Source organism: Histoplasma capsulatum (assembly GCF_000150115.1).
Source record: "Histoplasma capsulatum G186AR genomic scaffold supercont2.13, whole genome shotgun sequence".
NCBI lineage: Eukaryota > Fungi > Ascomycota > Eurotiomycetes > Onygenales > Ajellomycetaceae > Histoplasma > Histoplasma capsulatum.
Genome location: NW_025544813.1, coordinates 330,520 through 352,187, shown reverse-complemented (window position 1 = coordinate 352,187; position 21,668 = coordinate 330,520). Strand labels below are relative to the sequence as shown.

Here is a 21,668-nt window from a genome sequence, read left to right as displayed (position 1 = left end):
AATACAGATGCGAACAAAAGCTATTGGCACGAAGCTCCCTGGAAGTTAAACAAGCAGTTTACATCGGGCGGGGTTGTAGGGAGTGAGGCAGAGAAAAACATCAAGTGAGTATAAATAAGGTATCCTCCCAACCGAAAATTCGCCTTTCATTTGCCAATCCTTTCGTGTTCATACACTATTGGCTTCCATTTTGCCTGTCTTCCTGACTCCGGCTCAACACCTTTTAATATTCCCATTCCGTTCCTGAGCTTATGCTATTGTATACCTAGGAACTGAATCCAAAGATTACTCCCAAACAATGGAGGCGCCAACTGAGATAGACTGCTATCGGGTCCTTGGTCTCACGCAATCCGCCACGGCGGCGGAGATCAAAAAGGCGTACAGGAAAAAATTACTGATGACCCACCCGGATAAGAATCCGGGGATATCGTCGGATGAGTTTTGCAAGGTTTGTTTATTATTCAGGTTCCTTGATCCATTGTCGTATATGCCAGAGAATGCTTGATGATTAACGTGTTTGATTATCAGGTGCAAGAGGCGTACGAAACCCTCCAAGATGACGAAAAGAGGAGAGTTTTCGACCAAAAATATGACGATATTCGCGAGGAGTGGGACATGTATGTGCGAGGGGAAACCCGTGGGCGCAAAGAGAAGAAAGCCACTGGTATCCCGCCCTATGAGAGATCAGCCCCAGCCCCAGAGAAACCGTTTCCAGGACGAAGAACTAGCCCTGGACCATCAACGTTCCGAGCTCACTCCCGGGGACCACGCGTACGGGCAACACCGCGCAGGTCGTACTCCCCCATTCATAAAACAAAGGCACGCTCTCCGTCCCCTCGAATGCGCAGGTCCCATCGCCCATCGAAATCAGATTTGCCTGCGCAAAATCGCGGCCCTTCACCAAAACGACATGCATACTCCCAATCGGTCCCGTCATATAACTACAAAATCATCAGACCCCGATGGGCCACTGACGACGACATTCCTATAATATCACCGAAATCACACCGACGAAATGAACCACTTGAATATGCAGAAATCTCCCCGCGCAGCCCGCGAAGCCCGCGGACTCCAACCCGAACAAACCCAGTCACGCTCTACGCGGAATCCTACACGGATTACTACACTCAGCAAGTGACAGCCACAACAGTACTTATCGAGCCGCGCAACCAGTACACCGTAAATAAGCCCGTATCACCAGTCACCGCTGAAAGGCCGAAACCATCACCATTGCCCTACAACACGGTGACAATCCAGCCATCCCATAGCTACGCCTACGAGTCACCTTACGATTACGCAGTGATCGTGGGCAGTAGCCGGCGATTTGAAGGCACCGTTGATTTGCGTTTTGCTCCAAAACTTAGGATGCAACGTTTTAACTCTGACGTTTTCTAAGTGTGAGCGGTTTTGCCGGTGTACCTTTTTTCGTGGTGTTCTTTGTGGCGTTGGAGTTTGCTCTGTTCCACAGTTTCCAGCGGAGCGAGTGCCATGTCGTCTTAATATAATTTGTATTTTTTGGGTCTGATCTCAAGGGATACTGGTCAGGAAAGGGACAGGCACGATACGATTATGATTGGAATTCAACGGTGATTCATCACGAAGAAACAGACTCATTACTACGATAGGAAACATCGATTAGCATGTTCGCCATTTACTGTACTTTTCACCTTTTCCTTTTCTGTTGACACTACAGTAATATCTAGGTGAATAGGGCTATTGGTTCTAGTTTCTTACTCTTCTTATTCTCCTTCTCCCCCCCCACCGTATTACTTCCTCTCCTTTTTTTCCTTTTATGCCCTTTTTCCAATTTTCCTCTTTCTCCTTCCTCGCCTTCTTCAGTTTTATATTCACGGATGTTTTTTCTTTTAACACACGTCTTTTATCCTACTCCGTCCGTTTCATATACAGTTCTGATATCACTCCGTTTTCTGCTACGGATCGGGGTTGGGAACCGGGATTAGGGTTGGCAATCGGGTTGGCTGAAGGTTTATTTCGGGCGGTTCCTGGGAATTTCATCATTCTCATTACTATCCTTGTCATGATCAGGAGTCAGAAGGGTGCAAGGCAGTGATTTAGGATACACATAATAAGATATATATATACCCCAGATTTGCCTCCTCAGGAAGCTACAATACTTTTTGATCATTTTTTGGTGGTTCCCATTTCGCCTTTGAAATTGAAAACAGCGAGTTCATCACTTAATTCAAGAATCAATTCCATTGAACAACTTACAGCGTATAACGAATATTAATTCCTGCATCATGGCTTGCCCAAAAGGGGGAAAGCATGCGCCAAGCTTTGGTTAAGATTCCAACGGCTTCTCACAGACAGTCCCATCAACCATCAACAATCAAAACCCCTTATGAATACAAACGGAAGCCTGTCATGGGATCCAAGACACCGCACAATCATCGCCGGGGCCCAAATGGTATGGGAAATAAGTAGAATATATATTTTGTTGTTAGTATGCCGTTCTAACCACCTACCCAGAGTCATCATCACCCCCCGCAATTGATGCCATCAATCCTCCGAAGCAAGCCGCAGCAAGTGGACTCGTTCATGGTTCACTCGAAGGAGAAAGCGAAGGCGGGGAGGATGAGGACGACGATAAGCCTGGAGCTGACCTAAAAGCTGTTGGTCAAATTGGCAACGATGGTAGGCCAACTCGGGAAATTGCCGTATACTTGAAGCTAACCCAAGATCAGGCCAGAAGAGAAACAAGAGAAAGAAGAAAAAGAAAAAGAAGAATACAAAGGAATTGGAAATCCTACAGACCACCCCGCCTAGGGTTGCATTAGCGAACATTTTTCGCAGTCAGCGATACCCGGAAGCTGAAATTGTCAAATACAGCACGGACAATGACAATCTTCAGCGCACCACTACTGAAGAACTCCGTCATCTATCCGTTTTGAACGCTATGGACGATGAGTTCCTAAATGACTACCGCAAAGCTGCCGAAGTCCATCGCCAAGTTCGCCAGTATGTGCAGACAATCATCAAACCCGGCATTGCGCTCAGCCAGCTTGCCCCAGAAATTGAGGACGGCGTCCGTGCACTAACTAATCACCAAGGTCTTGAGACTGGAGACGCTCTCAAAGCCGGCATGGCCTTTCCCACCGGCCTCTGTTTGAATAACATCGCAGCTCACTGGACCCCTAATCCTGGTGCCAAGGAGGTTATCCTCCAGTATGATGATGTTTTGAAAATAGATTTCGGAGTTCATGTCAACGGCAGGATCGTGGATAGCGCCTTTACCATGGCTTTCAATCCAGTCTACGATAATTTGCTTGCAGCTGTCAAGGATGCGACCAATGCTGGGCTCAAGGTATGTGAATCGATTTTTTTTTTTTCTTTTACACCGTAGGGCTGTGCAAAAGCTAAAGGAAAGATCAGGAAGCAGGCATTGACTCCAGGATCGCTCACATCAGTGAGGCAATCCAAGAGGTAATGGAGAGCTACGAGGTTGAGCTCAACCGGAAGGTCATCCCCGTAAAGGCGGTTCGAAACATCACGGGTCATAACATCCTGCATTACAAGATCCACGGCGACAAACAAGTCCCATTCGTGAAGACACAGACCAACCAGCGCATGGAAGAAGGCGACGTGTTCGCTATTGAAACGTTCGGCAGTACCGGAAAAGCGTATCTCGATGATGCCACCGGAATCTACGGGTACGGGTACGATGAGAATTCCAGCACGACCGGGCTTCATCACTCCTCGGCCAAGTCGCTACTGAAGACCATCAAGGAGAATTTCGGGACTCTGGTTTTCTCCAGGCGCTACCTTGAGCGGTTGGGGGTACAAAGATACCATCTCGGTATGAGATCGCTCGTCACTAATGGTATCGTTCAGTCTTATGCGCCGCTCGTGGATGTTCCTGGATCCTACGTCGCGCAGTTTGAGCATGTAAGTAGGCTCATATTTGTTTAGTTAACGTGAAAAATTCTAACAGAATCTTCGGTAACAGACTGTTTTGCTCCGGCCAAATTGCAAGGAGGTGATTTCCCGAGGAGATGATTACTGAAGAAGTTGTGGGAGTAAGGTTTCAGTTTGGTCTCCTTAATTTTTTTCCTCTATCTTCAACGGTTAGGGAATTCCATTGGCTTGCTGAAGCAGTTCAACATGCTTTACTTACAGCCTCGATTACACTCATTAAGTATATACACTCTTTGAACTTCCAAATATCAACGACCCAACATCAACTTGCTTTTCCTCAAACACGGGAATCCGTAAAACTCTACGCTTTCATTCCATCAGTGCCATTCTTCTATGCCGCGTCTTTCCGATAGAGCTAGGATTTGCGACCCTGGCAGTTCTTGTGGGAACAAACGTCCGGTAGAAGCAAAACAATGCTAAAAGCCGTGTGTACATACATACATATAAAGGGAAAATTCGCCCGGCGCTTAGGCTCTGGCGACACCCCAAGCACTACCCCCGGGTGTAAGCAAGTCCTAGTAATGCACGACGTAGTTTTTTTCTTGACGCCCAAGACTTACACTATTGTATTTGAGTTGGCGATCGATATAAAAGTAAGCGCTTAAGAAAGCTCCAAGCAGCAGTAGTATTAGGACTAACTATTAGTAACTATTAGTTACGTCTCTCCAACCAACTTTAAGCCAACTGCGCTGAAAGCCTTGCATCCATCCCATGTCCACATGCACCTAGAGCCATTTTTGTTATTGTTAAAAAAAAAAAAAAAAAAGGTGTTGCCTACAGAAAGAGTCTTGCCATATCTTTTCTCTCCCACATCAAATATGGTAAAGATTCTTACCCGATGAGGTTAATTCCAGGAAATGTCTCGAACGCTGCAGACCCAGCAGCTATTTCCGTGACATGTTGTATTTCCAAGGCTTGATGTAATAAGAAAATGTTTTTATCTCTTCACTGAATTGAAACGGCTTCTCTACCCTTATCAATATAGGCCGGCCCGATCTTCTCACCGCCAGCCTAATTCCGGCCGTGAACCCAATCAGCCGTTTGCGCCACCAAAATGTTCCATCCATTGCCGTCGGCTATCGGTAATCCCGTTCCGCTGGAGAAATTTCCGTACGCGGCAATTATTCGTCAGAAGCTTCGACGCCCGTTTCCGCACCGAGCAAAAAGTGTGATGTCCCCATCGGCCGAATATGTTCGCGCATTGTTTACGAAACTCATAAGCGCACGGGGGACCGGGGAGACGAGAGGCAGCGATAGGGTTTCGGTCGTAAACGGCCACGCAATGCCCATGCCGGCTTCTACGTACCCTGATCAACCGCCTTCGAATCCCGGCACGCTCACCCGGGCAGGCGGGTGGGCACCGTAACGCAACGGCACGGCCATGGTTCCCTGTTCACATGTTCCCGGAATCCAATGTTAGCAGGTAGGTGTGTATTGATGTCGTGGGTTGCCCGCCCCATGACATGACGTGGCATACTTTCAGGTTCCGTCTGGCCCTTTTGGATGCTTCGCGGTTTGGCATTGTTAAGAGTCCCCCGGATGGGCTGTGTGCGCGGTTTTTCACGGGAGCTTGAAAGCCTCGTGTGAGCGATTTTGCGGGCTGTTTGTGATGAGCTCGGGCTGAGTGGCTGAGTGAGTGAGTGAGTGAGTGAGAAAGTATATGAATGAATGAGGTCTGCGTCCGCCTTGGCAGGCTCACTGAGACAATAAAACTTGTTTTTGTTTGTGTGGTAGCTAGCGCTTGTCGCGTAGGGAGATATCACGATCGATGATATCGCCATCTCCAGGAGGATTCACTGGTTGGGGATTCCGAGGCGGATCATTTCGTTTGGGGGGGAGGAGGGAAGCCACGATAGTTCAGAGGGAATAATAACAATAATAATAATGAGGGAGGATGCTGACTTTCCATCGAGCCATGCTCTTAATTCTTTTTGTTTATTTGTTCATCTTTACCTTTTTCTATCTTCAGAATGATTGAAGCAGATATAAAATACATCCCCTGCTTCCATTCCGCTCTGCGATAAGACTTCGTCAAACGTAATCTGAAGTAAACACCCCGGCTTGAACTCTGTAGCGACAACATCCGGATACATGACGAGCCAATCTACAAGCCTAGCACATTCCCCTCTGACCCCTGGCATCTAAAATGTTCGATTTCCATCCTACGCAAACGTCGTTTGCTCCCCTGTGTAGTTGGCCTGACATCATCATGGTCCGGCCCCCGCTCTCGATTGCGGGACAGTGCGCTTCGCGGAAAGCCGGTGGACAGGTCGGACAGAGCCCGTGAAAGCGTACATATGCCGGGAAGGAATTGTTATCGTCCAGTAACTGGATCTGGTGGAGGGATTGTTGGGTTGCGTGGAGAAATCTGTGTTGGTATTGACTTTGAGGTGAGGTTGGATTTCCCCCATCTATAACATCCATGGATGCACCTCAAATCGCGCGACTCCGTAGTACGAACCAGGTACTTTCCATCTTCATTTTATTTCGTGTTCATCGAGCCCGATTTTCTCGAGGCAAGCTTGCGAATAGAACTTGAAGTAACTAGATGCCATTGCAACAAAACTCCAGCATCATTTCCACCATCGCTGATTCCGGAGCACTTCCGTTGCTTGGATGAGTGGTGGCGGCCGTGGTTGGTTCTGTCAGGTCGCTCGGTCATCCGAACGAGCAGGGCTCAAATCTTCACAGGGGAAGTGGGGAGTTTCTTGCTGTGGGTTCTTGAGAGCCGTCAAATTTAGCCTCGCGCTTCTGACGACGCTGCCCTTGGAAAAATTTTGTTGTTGTCAGGCCAAGGATGTTGACTGGCTAACGCCGCTGTCAAACCATGCCACGGTGTGCTGCGCCATACCTGGATACGCAGGGCGAGGTCTGGGATTCTTGTGACTCGCCGGCTAGATACACCATTCGTCACCGGTTACTTTGACTAAGAAACTCCATTTGAGGACTGAATATTCAGCTGAATTGATTGAAAGGCATTCAAAATTATGAAGATTGCCTTGCAGTGCAGTGCAGCGCGATGAGGCAACGAAGAATCAAATCACATAATAGCGCCAGTTTAATAGGTAATATCAGTCCCAAAAGCAGTGGAATCAGTGCTCAGTCTTCTCTGGAGCCCAGTGGTGGCGAAAATTTCTTCCTCCACGCCTGTTGGGATATCCACACTAAAAATAGCAGCAACAACGCTCAGCTGCACGGATCTTATCAGTTAGCCGCCTTGGCCTGATCAAGTCCTCTCCTGCGTGCGTCACCCAAGTATCCCGCCGCGTGCTCAAGGCACTTTCGCAAGCATTGACTGACGACGACCATGATGCACCACACGAGAACTGTGCGGTGCAGGTTACGTATTACACTTGGGAGAGCATATGCGCCGCAGATATTAGGCAGGAAAACCGATTGATCTGTCTCCGTGGCAATGCTGCACTTGTCAAAATGAAAGCCAGCGGGCGCAACATCCTGTGGTTGAATCAACTGCCCCAGAAACCGCGCACGGTAACTGGGCCATCAGCATCGGCAAATCCCCACTGTGCCTCAAAGAAGTACCATGATTCTGTATGTACATCGTAGCACAGTGCAAAAGGCAAGAAACCGTGACGGAAACCGTGGCAGCAAAGAAATTGGCATCATTCCAAGGTTCCTTCAGGCGGTCGATGCACAACATGGTGCAGGACCAGCAAAGCCGGGGTGTGCTAGCGCGCATGCAGCTTGCAAGTGACGGCTATGAAGCCTCCTGCGCTAGCAAGGTTCCGCGCGGTCGGGCCCTGGAAGGGCCCCGAGGCAGCCTAGGATGTGCAGCTACGGACATTAAAGTTGAGACCGGGTGAAAGCGCTCAAGGCTCAAGGGTTCAATTGATAACAGAGATCAAAGGCACATATTGCTGAGAATAATACTATGTATATGCGATAACCGTTGGTAACTCTGGCCAAGTACCTGCGCACCACAAAATGGGCGGTGGGTACATGCAGCGCGCTAGCCCTGACTAGACAAGATCGGTGGCCACACTTTACTGTATTCAGCCTAGCACCTGCGCCACCGCTTTCCCCTTCCAGGCTGCGCCTAGCCCAATATGGAAGTCCCATAGCAACCCGCGATTCTGCCGTCCTTCTTTTGGACGCGTTCGACTTTCATCCAACGTCAAACCTCAACCTCAACCTCAACGTCGGCATCAACAGCGTCTGCAGCATCGGCGGCATGCAATGCACGCACCAGTCTGTCCCTTCAGCCTCTCTGTTCTTCGTCCTGATCGTCTGCTTGGCGCTGCCAGGCGTCAAGTAGCGTATCCACTCCCTGCTGGGTGTCCCTCAAACCCCCGTCGTTTAACTTTTTATTTGCCTTTCGCCTAGCATGCATAGCCCTGCACATAAGCCCGAGTCAAGCTCTCATCCACGTTTTAACCCCCATCGCTCCATCACTTTCTTGAACTCTGATCTTCAACTTTCCGAGGCATTCGCAACTCGTTCCAGCGTGTACTATGTAAGTTCTCCCGTTTCCGCGGTTCGTCTGCCGCCGCTTTGAAGTTTGAGCAGAACAGTTGCCCTGTGAAACCTTTGCCTTTGGCGGCGTTCCATTTCTACCAGTAGCCTTTAATTGTCTCCCTTTCTACAATTCATGGTTGATCCCCCAACGCGCACCATCTCGATATATATAAAACAACAATATAAGAAAAGAAACGGAGAGCAAGCCAGAAAACAAGCCTTTTCCAGCCCGCCTCCTCGTTAATTTTCTCCCCCCCGGCGCTGACAGCTGACCATAGTCCAATTCAATCCTTCTCAGCGCAGGCAGCTACACAACGCACAAACTTCCCCGAGAACGCCTAGGAACATATAACTAGTTATAATAATATAATCATAATAAGACTCATCGGACGGAATCGATATTCACAAAGCGGGTTGCGACGACTTTTGTGGCTCCATGTCTCCAAGCCTTCAGCCTCCACACCAAGCAACAACAGTCCGTCGTCCCAAGCCAGCCAGTTCCCCGTTAATTATGTCCAGCCTCTCCTCATTTTTTTGAGCCCCACTCTTCCTCCCTGGCCGCCCTATTGCAGTTAGTGCCTGGGCTCGAGAAACCCGTCACTCCTTTAGTTTCCCTGGCTCCAAAAACGCCGCTGCTGGTGCAGACGCAGCTCCCAGCAATAATCCATCTTTGTCATTTGTTTGCCCTTTCCGTTTTTTTTAATTTATTTTATTTTTTATTTTTTTGGTTGTTTTCTCCCTCCACCAACAAGATCTCGTCGCCGTTTCATTCCCCAATTCTATTCGTCCACTCCTTTGATTTAGTTTGATTTATTTTATTTAAACTTAGTTTAGCTTCTGATCCTCCCATCATCCCCTGAAAGCACCCGTCACTCCTTCGTCGTTTTGGCTTTGCCCTTGCACCAATCCTATCCACGGTCGTTCAGCCAAACTCCGTCCTCATCTCCTCGGGCCTTTTGAACAATCCCCTGACGCTCCTTTCTTGTTGAGCCTCTCTTCATCCGGCCTGCGCGCCACTTCCCTTCCTTTGTCGTTTTTCATAGCTTCAGATATAATATCCCTGGCCATTTGTTCGTCATTTGCACCCTCTCGAACTCCCACTCCCCATCCACGTTCGCCCTCCGCCTTCTCCACCATCCCAGTCACGAACGATCCAGCGTCGATCTAAGAACCAACCAGGGGTTTTTTTTTTAGTATCTTTCCTTCCACGCAGAAAGGACAAACCTTCCTCCGAATTTCAGCAACAAAAATCCCGTGTTTTCTCCCAACCGCTGCTTCGCAACAAATCCTCCCTCACCTGTGTGAATCGAGGCAATTTCTGCCAATTGGGACTACACGCCTCGGCCACAATTGCTATATTTCTTGCCTCTACCAACGCCCCTCCTGCTTGGGTTCTGGGGGGCGAGAAATCTCGCGTTTTGCTCAATTTTGCGCGGGCCCTTCAAAAACTCTGACCCACCACCTGCGCTGGGTGGTGTTGAAACAGTACCAAAAGCCTCAACAATGCGGAAAGGCTACCTCATATTCATCGTCGTCAACTTCTTCATAGTCGCTTCCCTTGTGCGCAGTGTCTTTACCCTCCTGACACTTCTCATCGAAGATGCCTCGGCTGATGCGATTCGCCGTTCGGACCTCCCTTCGCCGAATTCGAGTCTAATTGAGACCCGTCCGCAGCTTATTCCTAAGATCATACATCAAACATACAAGAATGAATCAATTCCTGCTATGTGGCTTGGTGCTCAGCAGAGCTGTATCAAGCTCCACGCGGATTACGAATACAAGGTGCGTTTTGGTGGTTTCTTTCTTTCTTTCTTTTTTCTGGGGAGGGGGGAGAAAAATTTTTCTGTAGATGTAGCGTATCCTAATTGTTGGCTGGAGCAAATGTTCAATGCAATTGTCGGAATGTTGCGTTCAGAATTTGAGTGAAAGAATGGAAATGAAAAGGTCAATTGAAGCTAAGCCAAAATAAAACCACTATTAGCTTTGGACGGACACGAAATCAAGGGATTTCATCGCGAAAGAATACCCTTGGTTCCTAGAGACTTTTGATAACTACCCGCACAACATTCAGCGAGCGGACGCGATTCGATACTTCGTCTTGGCACATTATGGTGGCACCTACATTGATCTAGACGATGTATGTTGATTTGGATTTATTTTTTCGTCATTCCAGTTTTGTTGCTCCTGCAGGAAATAAATGCCAGTCGCGCCCGTAAGTTCCTAACTAATCCAATGCTTCTTATATTACAGGGTTGCAACCGTCGCCTTGATCCGCTCCTCTCCTACGGTGCTTGGGTCCGCCGCACAGCGCCCACAGGCATTTCCAACGATGCCATGGGAGCTGTCCCCCAACACCCTTTCTTCCTCCGTGTCATTGACTCCTTACAAGCGTATAATAAGAACTGGGCGCTACCGTACATCACCGTGATGTATTCGACTGGCCCGCTCTTCCTCTCCGTCATCTGGAAGGAATACATGCTTTCCGAACCCACCATGACCGATCGAGTGCGCATACTCATGCCAGACGAGTATAACCGGCATTCATGGAGCTTCTTCACACATCATCAGGGCAGCAGTTGGCATGGCAAAGATGCAAGGCTCATCTTTTGGGTGCGTAAAATAAAAAGAAAAAGAAAAAAAATAATGCATCTACCGCTCGTTTATGGGACTAACTAACTCCAATTCTAAATAGATGGGCGGCCACTGGATGCTTTTGACGGCCCTCGGCTTCTGCCTCGCTGGCATACTCGGCTTCTGCCTCTGGTGGGCCTATGGCCGCCTCCTCTTCTACACCTCCCGCTGCTACCGCTACTCACCCCTTTCCAGGCGGCCACCGCCACCGCCACCACACCCACCAATCCCACAACGCTCCTCATCCTTCTCACCCTCCCGACGACCTGGCGGCCGGTTATTCCCAGGTTGGCTGCGCCGACAAAGTCCTGCGAAGCGTCGCGGAGACGAGGAGACTGGCGGGTATGCGGATGTCGCATATGAACTCCTCGGTGGACGCAAAAGTGGCAGTATCCGAAAGGAATGAATAAACAATTTAAAACAAAGAATACGAATTGAAATAGAACAGGGCGGAGTGGAGGCGTTTTATTTTATTTTATATTTCTGTTCATTTTCCTTACTTTTTTCTTCAGAGCCATCTATTTCTTTTTCTTGTCGATTTACCTACTCTATACCACCCCCTTAATAATTATTTGTATGTGAATAAATATGTGTCTGCGTGCGCGTGTTGATGTCACGGCCAAAATCCCGCATTGAAAGAGAAAGCGGGACATGCTACGGAAGCAATTTTTGTTCTGATATGTTGTCTTCAAAGTGTTTTGTGTTCCTAGGGAAAAGGGATGGGAGCGCGTGGGAGGGCAAAGGGAGAGGAAGAGGAACCTTTCACGACATCCTTCCCTTGCTTTCCATAACGATGGCCCACCTTGCTTCTGTTTTTCAGCCTTACGGGTGTACATACACACTTTGTTCTTGTTTACTCATAATAATGCGCATATACGCCGGTGTTATCGTGGGTCATTTTAATCGTTTAGTTTCACAAATTTTTGTACCCATGCCTCTGATGGGGCTGAAGGAGTTCTGTTTTCATTTATCCGGGTATGTTTCATATATTCTATGGAATTGTCTTATTTGGCTGGTATTTCGCTGGTATTTGGCTGGTATTGATATTATTTTTTAATATTTCCCCCTACTCTTTTTTCCATATTTCTTGATTTTATAGATATTGTAATTCTTCTTCTTCTTCTTCTTCTTCTTCTTCTTCTTCTTCTTCTCCTTCTCCTTTTCCTTTTCCTTATATTTCTTGCATCAGATCTTTTCTGAGTTTTTGTTCAAATTTTTTTTATTTTATTTTTTTTTTTTTTAAATTCCCTTTTAGAGCATTGGAGCTTCTGAGGCGCAAATATATAAATATAATAATAATAATATATTATATCTGATCTTAATCTGATTCTTGTCAGGAGCAGGAGCAGGCAGTTACTGTTCTTATCATTTCTCCTCAATCACGCCTTGCCTCGTGTCTTGTCTTGTGCGTGGTGTTGATATTCGGAGTTGTTTTTTTATACAAAAAAAGCACCCCCCTTTTGATTTATTTACCCCTGATTTTTTTCTCCGGCATCACTCACTGTTTATCTTCACATCCGTTATAACTACAATAAACATTTCTAATTTCTACGGCAAATCCTCCTCTTGTTTCGATTCGCTGCCTGTTTCGCTTTATACCTATGTATATAGATATATATAGTCTTTTTCATAGACTGGATTTCCTATAGGGAGATTATTAGTTAGTTAGTTATATACATATGTTATGTAATATACGTCACTCCTTTCCTGATTTAGACCATATCATCAGCGACTCCTCCGAGGAGGCGAAATGGGTTGGGTTGAATCGTTGGATCGTACGTGCACAATATACAGTACGTGTAGAGAGAGGGGGCACGCCCCGTTGAATGCAGGCCGGGCCGGGAAGGAGATGATGAAGAAATGAGAAAAACACCCTCTTCAGACCAGACGGGGGAAATGGGTTGATTAATTGATGTCTGGACGTCTGGATGTCTGGCGCATATCTTACTTTTTATGACTAACTTGTGCTTGAGATCAATCACGATTGTCTGGCAGTACCTGGTACATCTATATCTAATCTATCTTAGATATATTAAGGGGGACCCCGTGGCCCCCGTCGATGGGAATACCCGGATCGCTGGGTTGGGATCTCCGTATACTTAAGTTTAGATTTAGATTTAGATATAGATATAGATATAGAAACAGCGCTTGAGTGCTTGTTTGGCTTAGTTTCCAGCGCCGTCGCGCGTTGTGGATCAATCAGCTGGCCGTCGGCTGGGGTTTGGGTTTAGTTTGGAGTTAGTTGGCGGTTGCGAATGGGGAAGGTTAGGTAGGGAAAGGAGGGGGGTTATGGTTGCATTGTGCATTGTATTATATTTATTATGTAGAGGGGAACTTGAATGTGCAACCGCGCAAGTCATAGATCGGTCTTCTGCTATTTGCAATTAAGGAAAAGGGAGGATACGCGAACGACGCAGGCAGGCAGGCAAGGTAAGGAAAAGTAAGGAAAAGTAAGGAAGCGTTTGTTTCAGTTCATTAGTTTTATATATAGTAAGTAGTAGTATCCCATCGGATCAGATCAGATCAGAACTGCCAAAGTCGATGTTGATCTCTGCCTTCTTTTTAATTGAAGGCCTTTATTTACTTACGCCGCTACCAATCAGCAAAATCAACAATCAAAAAAAAAAAAAAAAAAAAAAAATCCGATCAGTTGATGGGGTTCCGTCCCACCCCCATCTTCCGACTTGGTTTCGCCTTCGCCCTACCAGCTAAGCTAGGCGAAGGTTTCGGCGAATGATTCTGGACGTTCATTCGCAAATAATTATTGCTGGACGGTTTTCAAAAGAGAAATTGGAAAAGGGGAAACATGTTCAGACAGAGAGAGAAAGAAGACGCCCAACAGCGAACAGGAAAAAAAAGGAGAGTATATATAAGGTATATAGCGTGGTATGTATATAATATGACGACGGGGGAGTGGAATGTGGCGAGAGAAAGCAAGATAATAGAAAACAAGTCAAATAAAATGCAGGTAGCCCCCCTTTTGAACCTAGGAGATGAAAAAAAATATCAATAAAAGAACCCCTGTACATAAAGCGAGCAAAATGAGGAAATGTAAAGGCAAAAAAAAGGGGGGAAACAAAATAAATAGGCAGATGAACAAAGGTAGAAAGGATATCAGACTTAGACACGCTCGCCTGGGAGAACCGGCCTCAGAAAGAAATTAATCGCTAATAGCAGAGATAAGAAGACAAACGAGAACGGAAAAGGTATAAAAGAAGAAGCACAATCATTCGAGCGAGAAAGAAATGCGAATAAAAGCGTCAAAATATATAGCATTGAAAAAAATTTGTTTTTTCATGCTTCCAAATCAGGTAGCCTCCAATCAAGCCTGGGCGGCTGGCTGAGGGTTAATAGAGGGCCCCTATCCTTCTTCTGCTCGCGTCGCTCCATGGACCGCGCCATGAGCAACCCGCGAAACGAGGAAGTGGTGTCGGATAGCCGGGTACCCGTGTTGGTGGGTGTGCTTGTGGTTGCTCTACCGCTTAGATTACTATTACTCTTAGTCGTGCGGATGCTGTTATTATTTGCAGTTCCTGGGGTAGCCAGGTGTGGGAGAGAAGGGGTCGGGACGGAGCGATTTGTGGAAGACGTTTGTAGGCCACTAGAGGTATGGTATTTGAGTAAGGGCGGGCGTGAAGAGTGGGTACGAGAGGCATCGGATGTGGACGATTTCGCTTTAGTCTTGGTGATTTGGATGGTAAGGTTTTCGTTGTGGTCGTTGTTCTCAGGGCTGCTGTAGTGCTCTTCATTATATGTCCCGTCGGGTTGGTTTGGATTGGTCTGTTCAGACGAGAGCTGGTTGAGAAATGTACCGAGACTGGCAGCCGTAGTTGGCCGGCCATCGCTCGCATCGTCATCGGCGCCATTACCGTATTCATCGACGAGGCCATGGGCCAGATTGTAATTTCGTACCAGATACCGTTGAAGGCGTTGGACTTCAATATCCCATTTCTGGCCTAGCGATTGAAGCACCGCTTGCACATCGTGCCGTAGGGCATGCGGGTGGGTGGTTGTACTGGCTAGTATGGGGGCAGAAGAGGCTAATGGCGAGGAGAATGTGGTTGTATGAGGATTCCCCTGTTGTACCGATGCCGGTGCTGGTTTAACTAACTTGTTCCCCGAGCTTGTAGCTCCACCAGAAACAGCCGCCTGGAGGGTCTTGCGTATGGTAGTTGTTTTGGACCCTCCGGTGTTTGAGGAATTCTGGCTCACGGATTCGATTTCACGGCGAACTCGCTCCAGACACTGCTCTCTGTCCCTTACCATTGAGGGAAGATGTAGAAGCTTCTTGTTTTTTTGCAGGCCGTTAACTAGTACTGTAAAGGACTGGAGATTGATTTCATTATTGTCGCAGTAAACTTCGAAAAGGGTTCCATTTTCTTCCAGCACAGACGCAAGTGTATTGGCCCCTTGCAGCCCCAGTCTTTGATGTTCAATCTTCAATACCCTCAGCGAAGTATTTTTCTTCAGACCAGTCAAGGCCTGGTTTAGACCAATACCAAACCGAGCAACGTCCAGGTGCGCGTATTCACCGCTGATATCTAATTCCTCGATCGAGTTATTTTCCTCAAACATGAGTCGGAGTGCCTTGCACGTTTCCGGGCCAGCGTCATATGGCAAGGACGCCTTCGAAATATCAAGATACTTTAATGTCGTATTTTTCCTCACGGCATCAAGTAATCGCCGGAAGTGGTCTTCTTTTTGAAATTCCATCATTCTCATCGTCAGATGAGTTGGGGTTTTATCATTCGCAATCGCGTCAACTAGCAGAGAGTACTCGACATGAAGGCGATTTTCACTGACGTGGAGATGGATGTTTCGTGGCTTCCCCGAATCATTCGTCATAGAATGGAGAAATACCGCGACATCTCTTCCGGTCAGGCCACATTGATCGAGTCTCAGATTTCGAAGTGTGCTGGATCTAGGGCTTGCTAGGTATGCCGCGACCGAGTCCACAGTTTGTTCATTAACCGCTGTGTGACTCAGGGACAACTCCTCCAGTCGCCAGTTCAGTAGTGTTTCTGGAGCAATAAGCGGCTCCGGTCCTGTGGTCCTTGAGATGTGTGAAAGGTTTATCTTTCGGATATGTGCAAAATAGCCTATTTGCTGTTGAAATAGTTCAGGGCTTAGTCTTCCCTGAACACCGGAGATATCAACAGATTCTAAAGTATTATCCTGAGCGGTTATTGTCGAAAGGATCAGGTCAAGGTCATGGATTGATATACCGCAATGACTGACCTCAAGGGCTCGAAGGTGAGAGGATTTCTGTGATGCAGCATCAACCAAATAATCCAGATCCGAGTCGCCCAGTTTGATTCCATTCAATACGACCCAATCCACGTTCGTTAGCTGGCGTCGGCAAAGGGGAAATATTGCTTCCGGAATTCCGCAGCCCGGGTCAAGCGCCCCTCTGTTCGTAGCCGGCTGTCTGGTCAGACAGAACGAGAAATCCAGCTTCCGAAGGCGTTTATTCTTCAGACACAAGGCGCGAATTTCCTGAGACAGGATCGACATATTCTCTTGACCAGGAAGTCGAATAGCGAGGTTGGAACGGGTCGTTGCAGCATCGATATCAATTCCACAGGGGTCGCGCAAACTATGAAGAACATCTAAATTGATATCCATAAACGAGATCGTAACGAAGGATTCATTATATCGTAGCGAGCGCATAACAGCTAAAAGTTCTAGGGCGGAATACCTGCGCCGATCCTTACCGCTCGCGGGGTGCAGTAAACGAAAACATGGAGCGTCATCACAGGCGTAATCAATTGTATAACGGATATTTGAGGTGTCGACATCGTAGGCGGCGCAGTAAGCTGTAAGAGTACGATCGAATCCACCATGATCTTGATCCACGTACATTAATGGAGCGACTTGATCTTCTACATGCTGAGGGACATTGAAGCCAAATGGTTGTTGCAGCCATTCCGGCCTAAGCCATTCCACCCTCTGCCGCATTAGAATAGCGATTTCGCTTGAGAATGATGATGAAAGGTACAAACCGAAGGGATGGCAGAGGGGTGCACTACGAACATGTTAGCGGAAGCTAGTAAGAGAGAGACTATAAAACACAGGACCAGCCCAACCCACGAAATTGGCTAATAAATAAAGAAACAAAGAAATAAATGGCAATGAAAATGAAGACCATACCGGAATACCAGTTGGAAAGCGTCATCGCCTCCCTGTATCGACACGGACGTCAACGTCATAAACCCAAATGACATGTTCATATCCAACTCAGTTATAGATGTGACGGAACCCCGATTGGACGACTTCGGCAGTGGTATTAAGTGGATTTTATGGACGCCGATAGCCAGATAACAAACATTCGAAGTCAGCTTCGCGAAGTCATCATTCGATGATCTACCACCAGACTTGGTCGCCACGCGTTGCACGACCTTGTACATTCGGAAACAATCCGGGTCATAGTCTCGTTCAAGTTCGAGAGCCCTCGCAACGTATTCTACGGACTTTTGATCAAACATCGGCGGGTCAATAGCTCGGGCTTGCTCAGCTGCCGCACGGATACCTGCTAGCCATAATCCAGATTCCTCCGGGTCGTTAAATTGTAGCTGGAAAGACAAGGGTTTGGGGGATCGCTCGTCCATATGGCAGACCTCAATTGAAAAGTAAGGTCGTCCATCATCGAGCTTGTAGACTGCCACTATAGAGTTCAATGGTATCCCCGCGGCAAGGTCCGCATAAGTAGCCAACTGCGGGTCCTGAAAGGAGGCAATAGAGACCATTGATTGCCGATTCGTGGAAGTCAAAACCAGAGAATTTCGACCCCATGAGGCCGGGATGGAGGGGAAAAGCTCTGCCGCTTTTGACTGGCTTTTGAACCGCACCAAATGAGTATCCGTCAGCACCAGGTACTGGCTCTTCTTCCGCCACATGCCGCCTGTTGTTTGGACTTCGCCATGATGTAAGGTTTGGTTTCCTAAGAGGGATTTCAGGGTGGCCAGGCTTGCGGCAACGTCTTCCTCATCACCAGAGGACGCTTTGGAACGGGCTCTTGTCGAGCGCTGGTCATCATCAATTGAGCCCAGCGAGCGCAAGGACCCAAACACGGATTTTCGCATGGATTTCTGAGAGGATTTCGACCGCGTATTCGAGAGCTCATCTGTGGACGGGGAGGCGAGGTATTCCTGTCAAAGGACGCAAAAGAGATTAGGGACTGAGAGCGATAACTAGAGGAGCCAAAACCATAATTGGTGGAACGGGGTGCCCATTACGGGAGACATCCAACGTATGTAGTTTCATACACAAGGTTGGATGGATGGAAGACGAAGAATTCGTGTTTGAGAGAGGGGACGAAGGATTTTTTTTTGTGGCGAATTGGGAAATTAATGCAACTTACCGTGGCAATCAGGGAGCCGCTGCTGTAGGGCCGTCCACTGCTCTTTGGCTGCCTGTGGTGAGCCCTTAGCGGACGCGAACCCGAGCGGTGTGTTGTCGCATAAAAGCCATCGGAAACAGATCGATCGTGCCCGTGAGGGTCTCTGGCTGGACCAGTAAAGGCGGAGTCCAATAATCCACTCCAACTCTTTCTCCGCCGAGATTTCTGATGGTTATGATTATCAGATCTCTCCGCCATGGTGTGCGTAGTGTGGGAGTTAAGGGCAGTCACTGCCCAAGCTAAGGGAAACCCAAGATAACGGAACCACGGGGAGATCCAGATTGAGGGAAAGCAGGAGGACAGGTGCAGCTAAAGGGGATCACTGATTGGAGGTTGGCGATAGATACAGGACACAAAAATTGATAGAGCAGAAACCGGTGGAACCAGTGCTCCCAAGCCCTTCAGCCTTCGAGGTTCTGGATCAGCGATTGCCAGGAGAACGAATCATCGAACCGCACTATTACTGCTAGCTCGTCCAGATCAACCGATCAACAGCAACTGGGCTGGCTGAGCTGCCATGCTGGAAGAAGCGGCCTGTCACTGATCGAATGGCGTCCAGTAACACCGCAGACTGGAGGGCCGTGGGTGGAGAGCAAGATGGATGAGGTGGCTGCGGGATGTCGTGTCAGTGCACATCAAGCGGCACTCTGTCAATGGTTCGTGGAAGAGGAGAGACGGAGGGAGAGGAAGCAGACGAGGAAGAAGAGGGGAAAGACGAGGAAGACAAGACAACGGAGGTGGAGACAGAACAAGGACAGGACAAGATCGAGATCGAGATCAAGAAGCGAGGAAATGCAGGCCAGATGTCGGCCAGATGTAAGCCAGCCAGAGGAGGCTCTACCTACGTAACCCGGCTAACCCAGCAGGGCAGGAGTTAGTTAGCCTGTGCTACTGTATCAGTGCCGACGACAACGACGACAACGACGACGACAACAACAGCAACGCCGATGTCTGGAGAAGATTCTACGCGGAGCCGAGAGGTCGCACAGTTGTCCCCAGATCGCCTGCTCCCCAAGGAACGAAACACATGGCAACAGCTGCTGGCCAAGTACAGGTGCAGATCCGTCGCTGATTGATCGATGGCCTTTGGATTGCAATGGTAGCGACAGTGCCCTCTTCACCAAGCCGCTGGTACGACGAACTTTGGCCCCATTTTGTCTCTCTGGCCACACACATGGCAACATCCTACCATGATGTCTACAAGTATACTCAAAGCTGGTATTAACTTCTCCTCCTCCTCCTCCTCCTCCTCCTTCCCCCTTCAGGTACGCCGTCCGCACGGGCAAGCTTTCGTGTAAGTTGCGGCCTGATTCCTTCCCCTCAACGTCAGCAACAACAAGCTGCCCTCGCTACGTTGCAACATGGCTGGCCCGGCTCTGGAGCACTGGTAATTGTGACGTGATGTTTCTCCAGATTCCTACCAAGGTTCGCAGCTGGCAGATACTTTAGCTTTTTCTCAAAATAGGCATGGTGGCTAAACTTCCATGCCTTGTTTCAGACTGCGTCAAAGACGTCTTGTTGGAGTTCTACTCTGCACCGCTGGAGCTCTCTTGGGGGAAATAGAGATACGGGAGAGTGCTTCTGAGCGCCTGAGAATAATACCTGAGACCCTCGAATGGAACATTGTGGGAGGCCCATCTGTGCCTGGGCTTCGCTTCATCTCATTTCTGTGGAGACACGTAGCTCCTTATATCATTTAAATTCTCTCTATTCCTCAGAGAGTGCCAGCCAACAGTAGGATCGCCAAAACCGTATTTTATATAGAAATGCCATGTAGCAGCGGAGCTTCTCTGTAACTTGCAAACTCTTTGAGTTAACGAGCAGAGCATGCATGGCTGATACTTGGCGCTGAAAGCACCAGTATTTTTGTATGGTCTTTACGCTTTTATTTCTACCTGGCTTACAGCACAAAAACAGTGGCTGGCGATTGGCTGAGTCTACATTCGGGTGTCAAATATCATTCTCCCCATTTCCTCCACCATCAACCCCTGAACTTGAGGATAATCCTCCGGTCTCCGTCGCAAGCAAGCCACAGGAGTTCGACTGCTAAATCCAACATCATCAACACTGTGGCAAATGCTAAATTCTCCATCTTCGCCGACCGGGGAAAGTTGCAATATCAACAATCATGGGGATAAGTGAATGCATTTCCCGTGCTGCTCGTCATCCCGCATAATTGTGATAGTCCCGCGTATGTCTCCGGCTTCATGCGGCAGCACACCGTTGGATCCGCGTTGATGCAAAAATGAAGACGAGCGTTCCCAGCATGCAGCGCATGCATGCACGCATATGCATCAGAAAACTTGGAATTCTCGCCTGCATCCTGTCAGATTTTGTGGAGCAGAAGAAGGATCAAAAACCGTATTTGGAAACTACTAGTACCAAAATCGCTGCGGAATATTAAATGCCCTTGGACGTGGCGCAGGCCCACGTAGTAGCTCAACCACCCTTTTTTTTAAGAGCTGAAAAGCGAGGAGGGAGGCTTTGTGTGGGGTTGATCCAGATTTTCAAAGTCAAAAACAAAACGAAACCAGGAAAAAAAAATATTGCGAAAAACAGACTATGGAGCAAGGGTTGGCTGGCGGTCTGGCAAGGCTCGTGTGGCGTGCTCACACTCACTCGCCTCGCAGTGCCAATGCCAATGCCAGTTGCCTTGCCGGGCTGCGACATTCCGGCACGTCATCATCGCCGAGGAGCACGGAAGAATTTCTGTTGATCTCTTGGAGCTCTGTCGCGGAATATTTGGAGGAAGCTCCGTCCAATTGCCAGGCACAAGGATGAGACGATGGCCCGGAATGGCGCCGCTGGCGACCATTGAGGAGGGCAATTACGGAGTACTCTTTGGCGATTGAATATTTCTTTTTCTTTTTCATCCGTTTTTTCATTTTTCATCTTTTTTCTTTTCTTTTGATAGACGTCAGCCTCCAGGCGGGTTTCATCCTTGCTGCCTTGCTCTTTGAAACTGCGGATGACGAAACGATAAGCGAGCATTTAGCGAGGGTTTAAGGCTAGAAGAGTCCCCGTAGAGTCGAACTGGCCAATGAGTACGTCTGTACGAAGTGCAATGGAATGATGTTCGGTTGTTTTGGTTGATCTCTCCATCCAGAGCTCTGATCTGACGAGGAATGTCAGCGATCAATCCATTGGTCGCGAATAGCCATCAATTGGCTTATCCCTCCTTCGTTGTGGGAAGCACAAGGATGACATCAACCCGCCGAAATTCTCC

The 21,668-nt window shown here is 48.1% G+C and overlaps 8 protein-coding genes across 8 annotated transcripts; 5 read left to right on the top strand and 3 right to left on the bottom strand.

The window, feature by feature from the left end:
• Positions 1 to 298: 298 nt before the first annotated feature.
• Positions 299 to 1,395, top strand: HCBG_08079 (uncharacterized protein; the record flags this gene model as incomplete). Its single annotated transcript, XM_045435128.1, has 2 exons — positions 299 to 448; positions 529 to 1,395. 2 exons carry the CDS (start codon positions 299 to 301, stop codon positions 1,393 to 1,395), a joined length of 1,017 nt encoding a protein of 338 aa, XP_045284434.1.
• A 990-nt stretch (positions 1,396 to 2,385) lies between these two features.
• Positions 2,386 to 4,024, top strand: HCBG_08078 (methionine aminopeptidase; the record flags this gene model as incomplete). Its single annotated transcript, XM_045435127.1, has 5 exons — positions 2,386 to 2,428; positions 2,491 to 2,655; positions 2,706 to 3,325; positions 3,394 to 3,906; positions 3,968 to 4,024. The coding sequence occupies 5 exons, from the start codon at positions 2,386 to 2,388 to the stop codon at positions 4,022 to 4,024; spliced, it is 1,398 nt and encodes a 465-aa protein (XP_045284433.1).
• Positions 4,025 to 4,881: 857 nt separating this feature from the next.
• HCBG_08077 (uncharacterized protein) lies at positions 4,882 to 5,853 on the bottom strand (the record flags this gene model as incomplete). The annotated part of the gene is made up of 4 exons (XM_045435126.1): positions 4,882 to 4,947; positions 5,243 to 5,325; positions 5,414 to 5,564; positions 5,839 to 5,853. 4 exons carry the CDS (start codon positions 5,851 to 5,853, stop codon positions 4,882 to 4,884), a joined length of 315 nt encoding a protein of 104 aa, XP_045284432.1.
• Positions 5,854 to 7,595: 1,742 nt separating this feature from the next.
• HCBG_08076 (uncharacterized protein) lies at positions 7,596 to 8,212 on the top strand (the record flags this gene model as incomplete). The annotated part of the gene is made up of 2 exons (XM_045435125.1): positions 7,596 to 7,756; positions 7,954 to 8,212. The coding sequence occupies 2 exons, from the start codon at positions 7,596 to 7,598 to the stop codon at positions 8,210 to 8,212; spliced, it is 420 nt and encodes a 139-aa protein (XP_045284431.1).
• A 1,139-nt stretch (positions 8,213 to 9,351) lies between these two features.
• HCBG_08075 (uncharacterized protein) lies at positions 9,352 to 9,549 on the bottom strand (the record flags this gene model as incomplete). The annotated part of the gene is made up of 1 exon (XM_045435124.1): positions 9,352 to 9,549. The coding sequence occupies one exon, from the start codon at positions 9,547 to 9,549 to the stop codon at positions 9,352 to 9,354; it is 198 nt and encodes a 65-aa protein (XP_045284430.1).
• A 366-nt stretch (positions 9,550 to 9,915) lies between these two features.
• Positions 9,916 to 12,113, top strand: HCBG_08074 (MIPC synthase; the record flags this gene model as incomplete). Its single annotated transcript, XM_045435123.1, has 4 exons — positions 9,916 to 10,194; positions 10,394 to 10,549; positions 10,663 to 11,022; positions 11,105 to 12,113. 4 exons carry the CDS (start codon positions 9,916 to 9,918, stop codon positions 11,447 to 11,449), a joined length of 1,140 nt encoding a protein of 379 aa, XP_045284429.1.
• Positions 12,114 to 14,337: 2,224 nt separating this feature from the next.
• Positions 14,338 to 18,640, bottom strand: HCBG_08073 (leucine rich repeat domain-containing protein; the record flags this gene model as incomplete). The annotated part of the gene is made up of 3 exons (XM_045435122.1): positions 14,338 to 17,068; positions 17,194 to 18,191; positions 18,404 to 18,640. 3 exons carry the CDS (start codon positions 18,638 to 18,640, stop codon positions 14,338 to 14,340), a joined length of 3,966 nt encoding a protein of 1,321 aa, XP_045284428.1.
• Positions 18,641 to 19,059: 419 nt separating this feature from the next.
• On the top strand, positions 19,060 to 19,514 carry HCBG_08072 (uncharacterized protein; the record flags this gene model as incomplete). The annotated part of the gene is made up of 2 exons (XM_045435121.1): positions 19,060 to 19,258; positions 19,321 to 19,514. 2 exons carry the CDS (start codon positions 19,060 to 19,062, stop codon positions 19,512 to 19,514), a joined length of 393 nt encoding a protein of 130 aa, XP_045284427.1.
• Between the last annotated feature and the right edge of the window lie 2,154 nt (positions 19,515 to 21,668).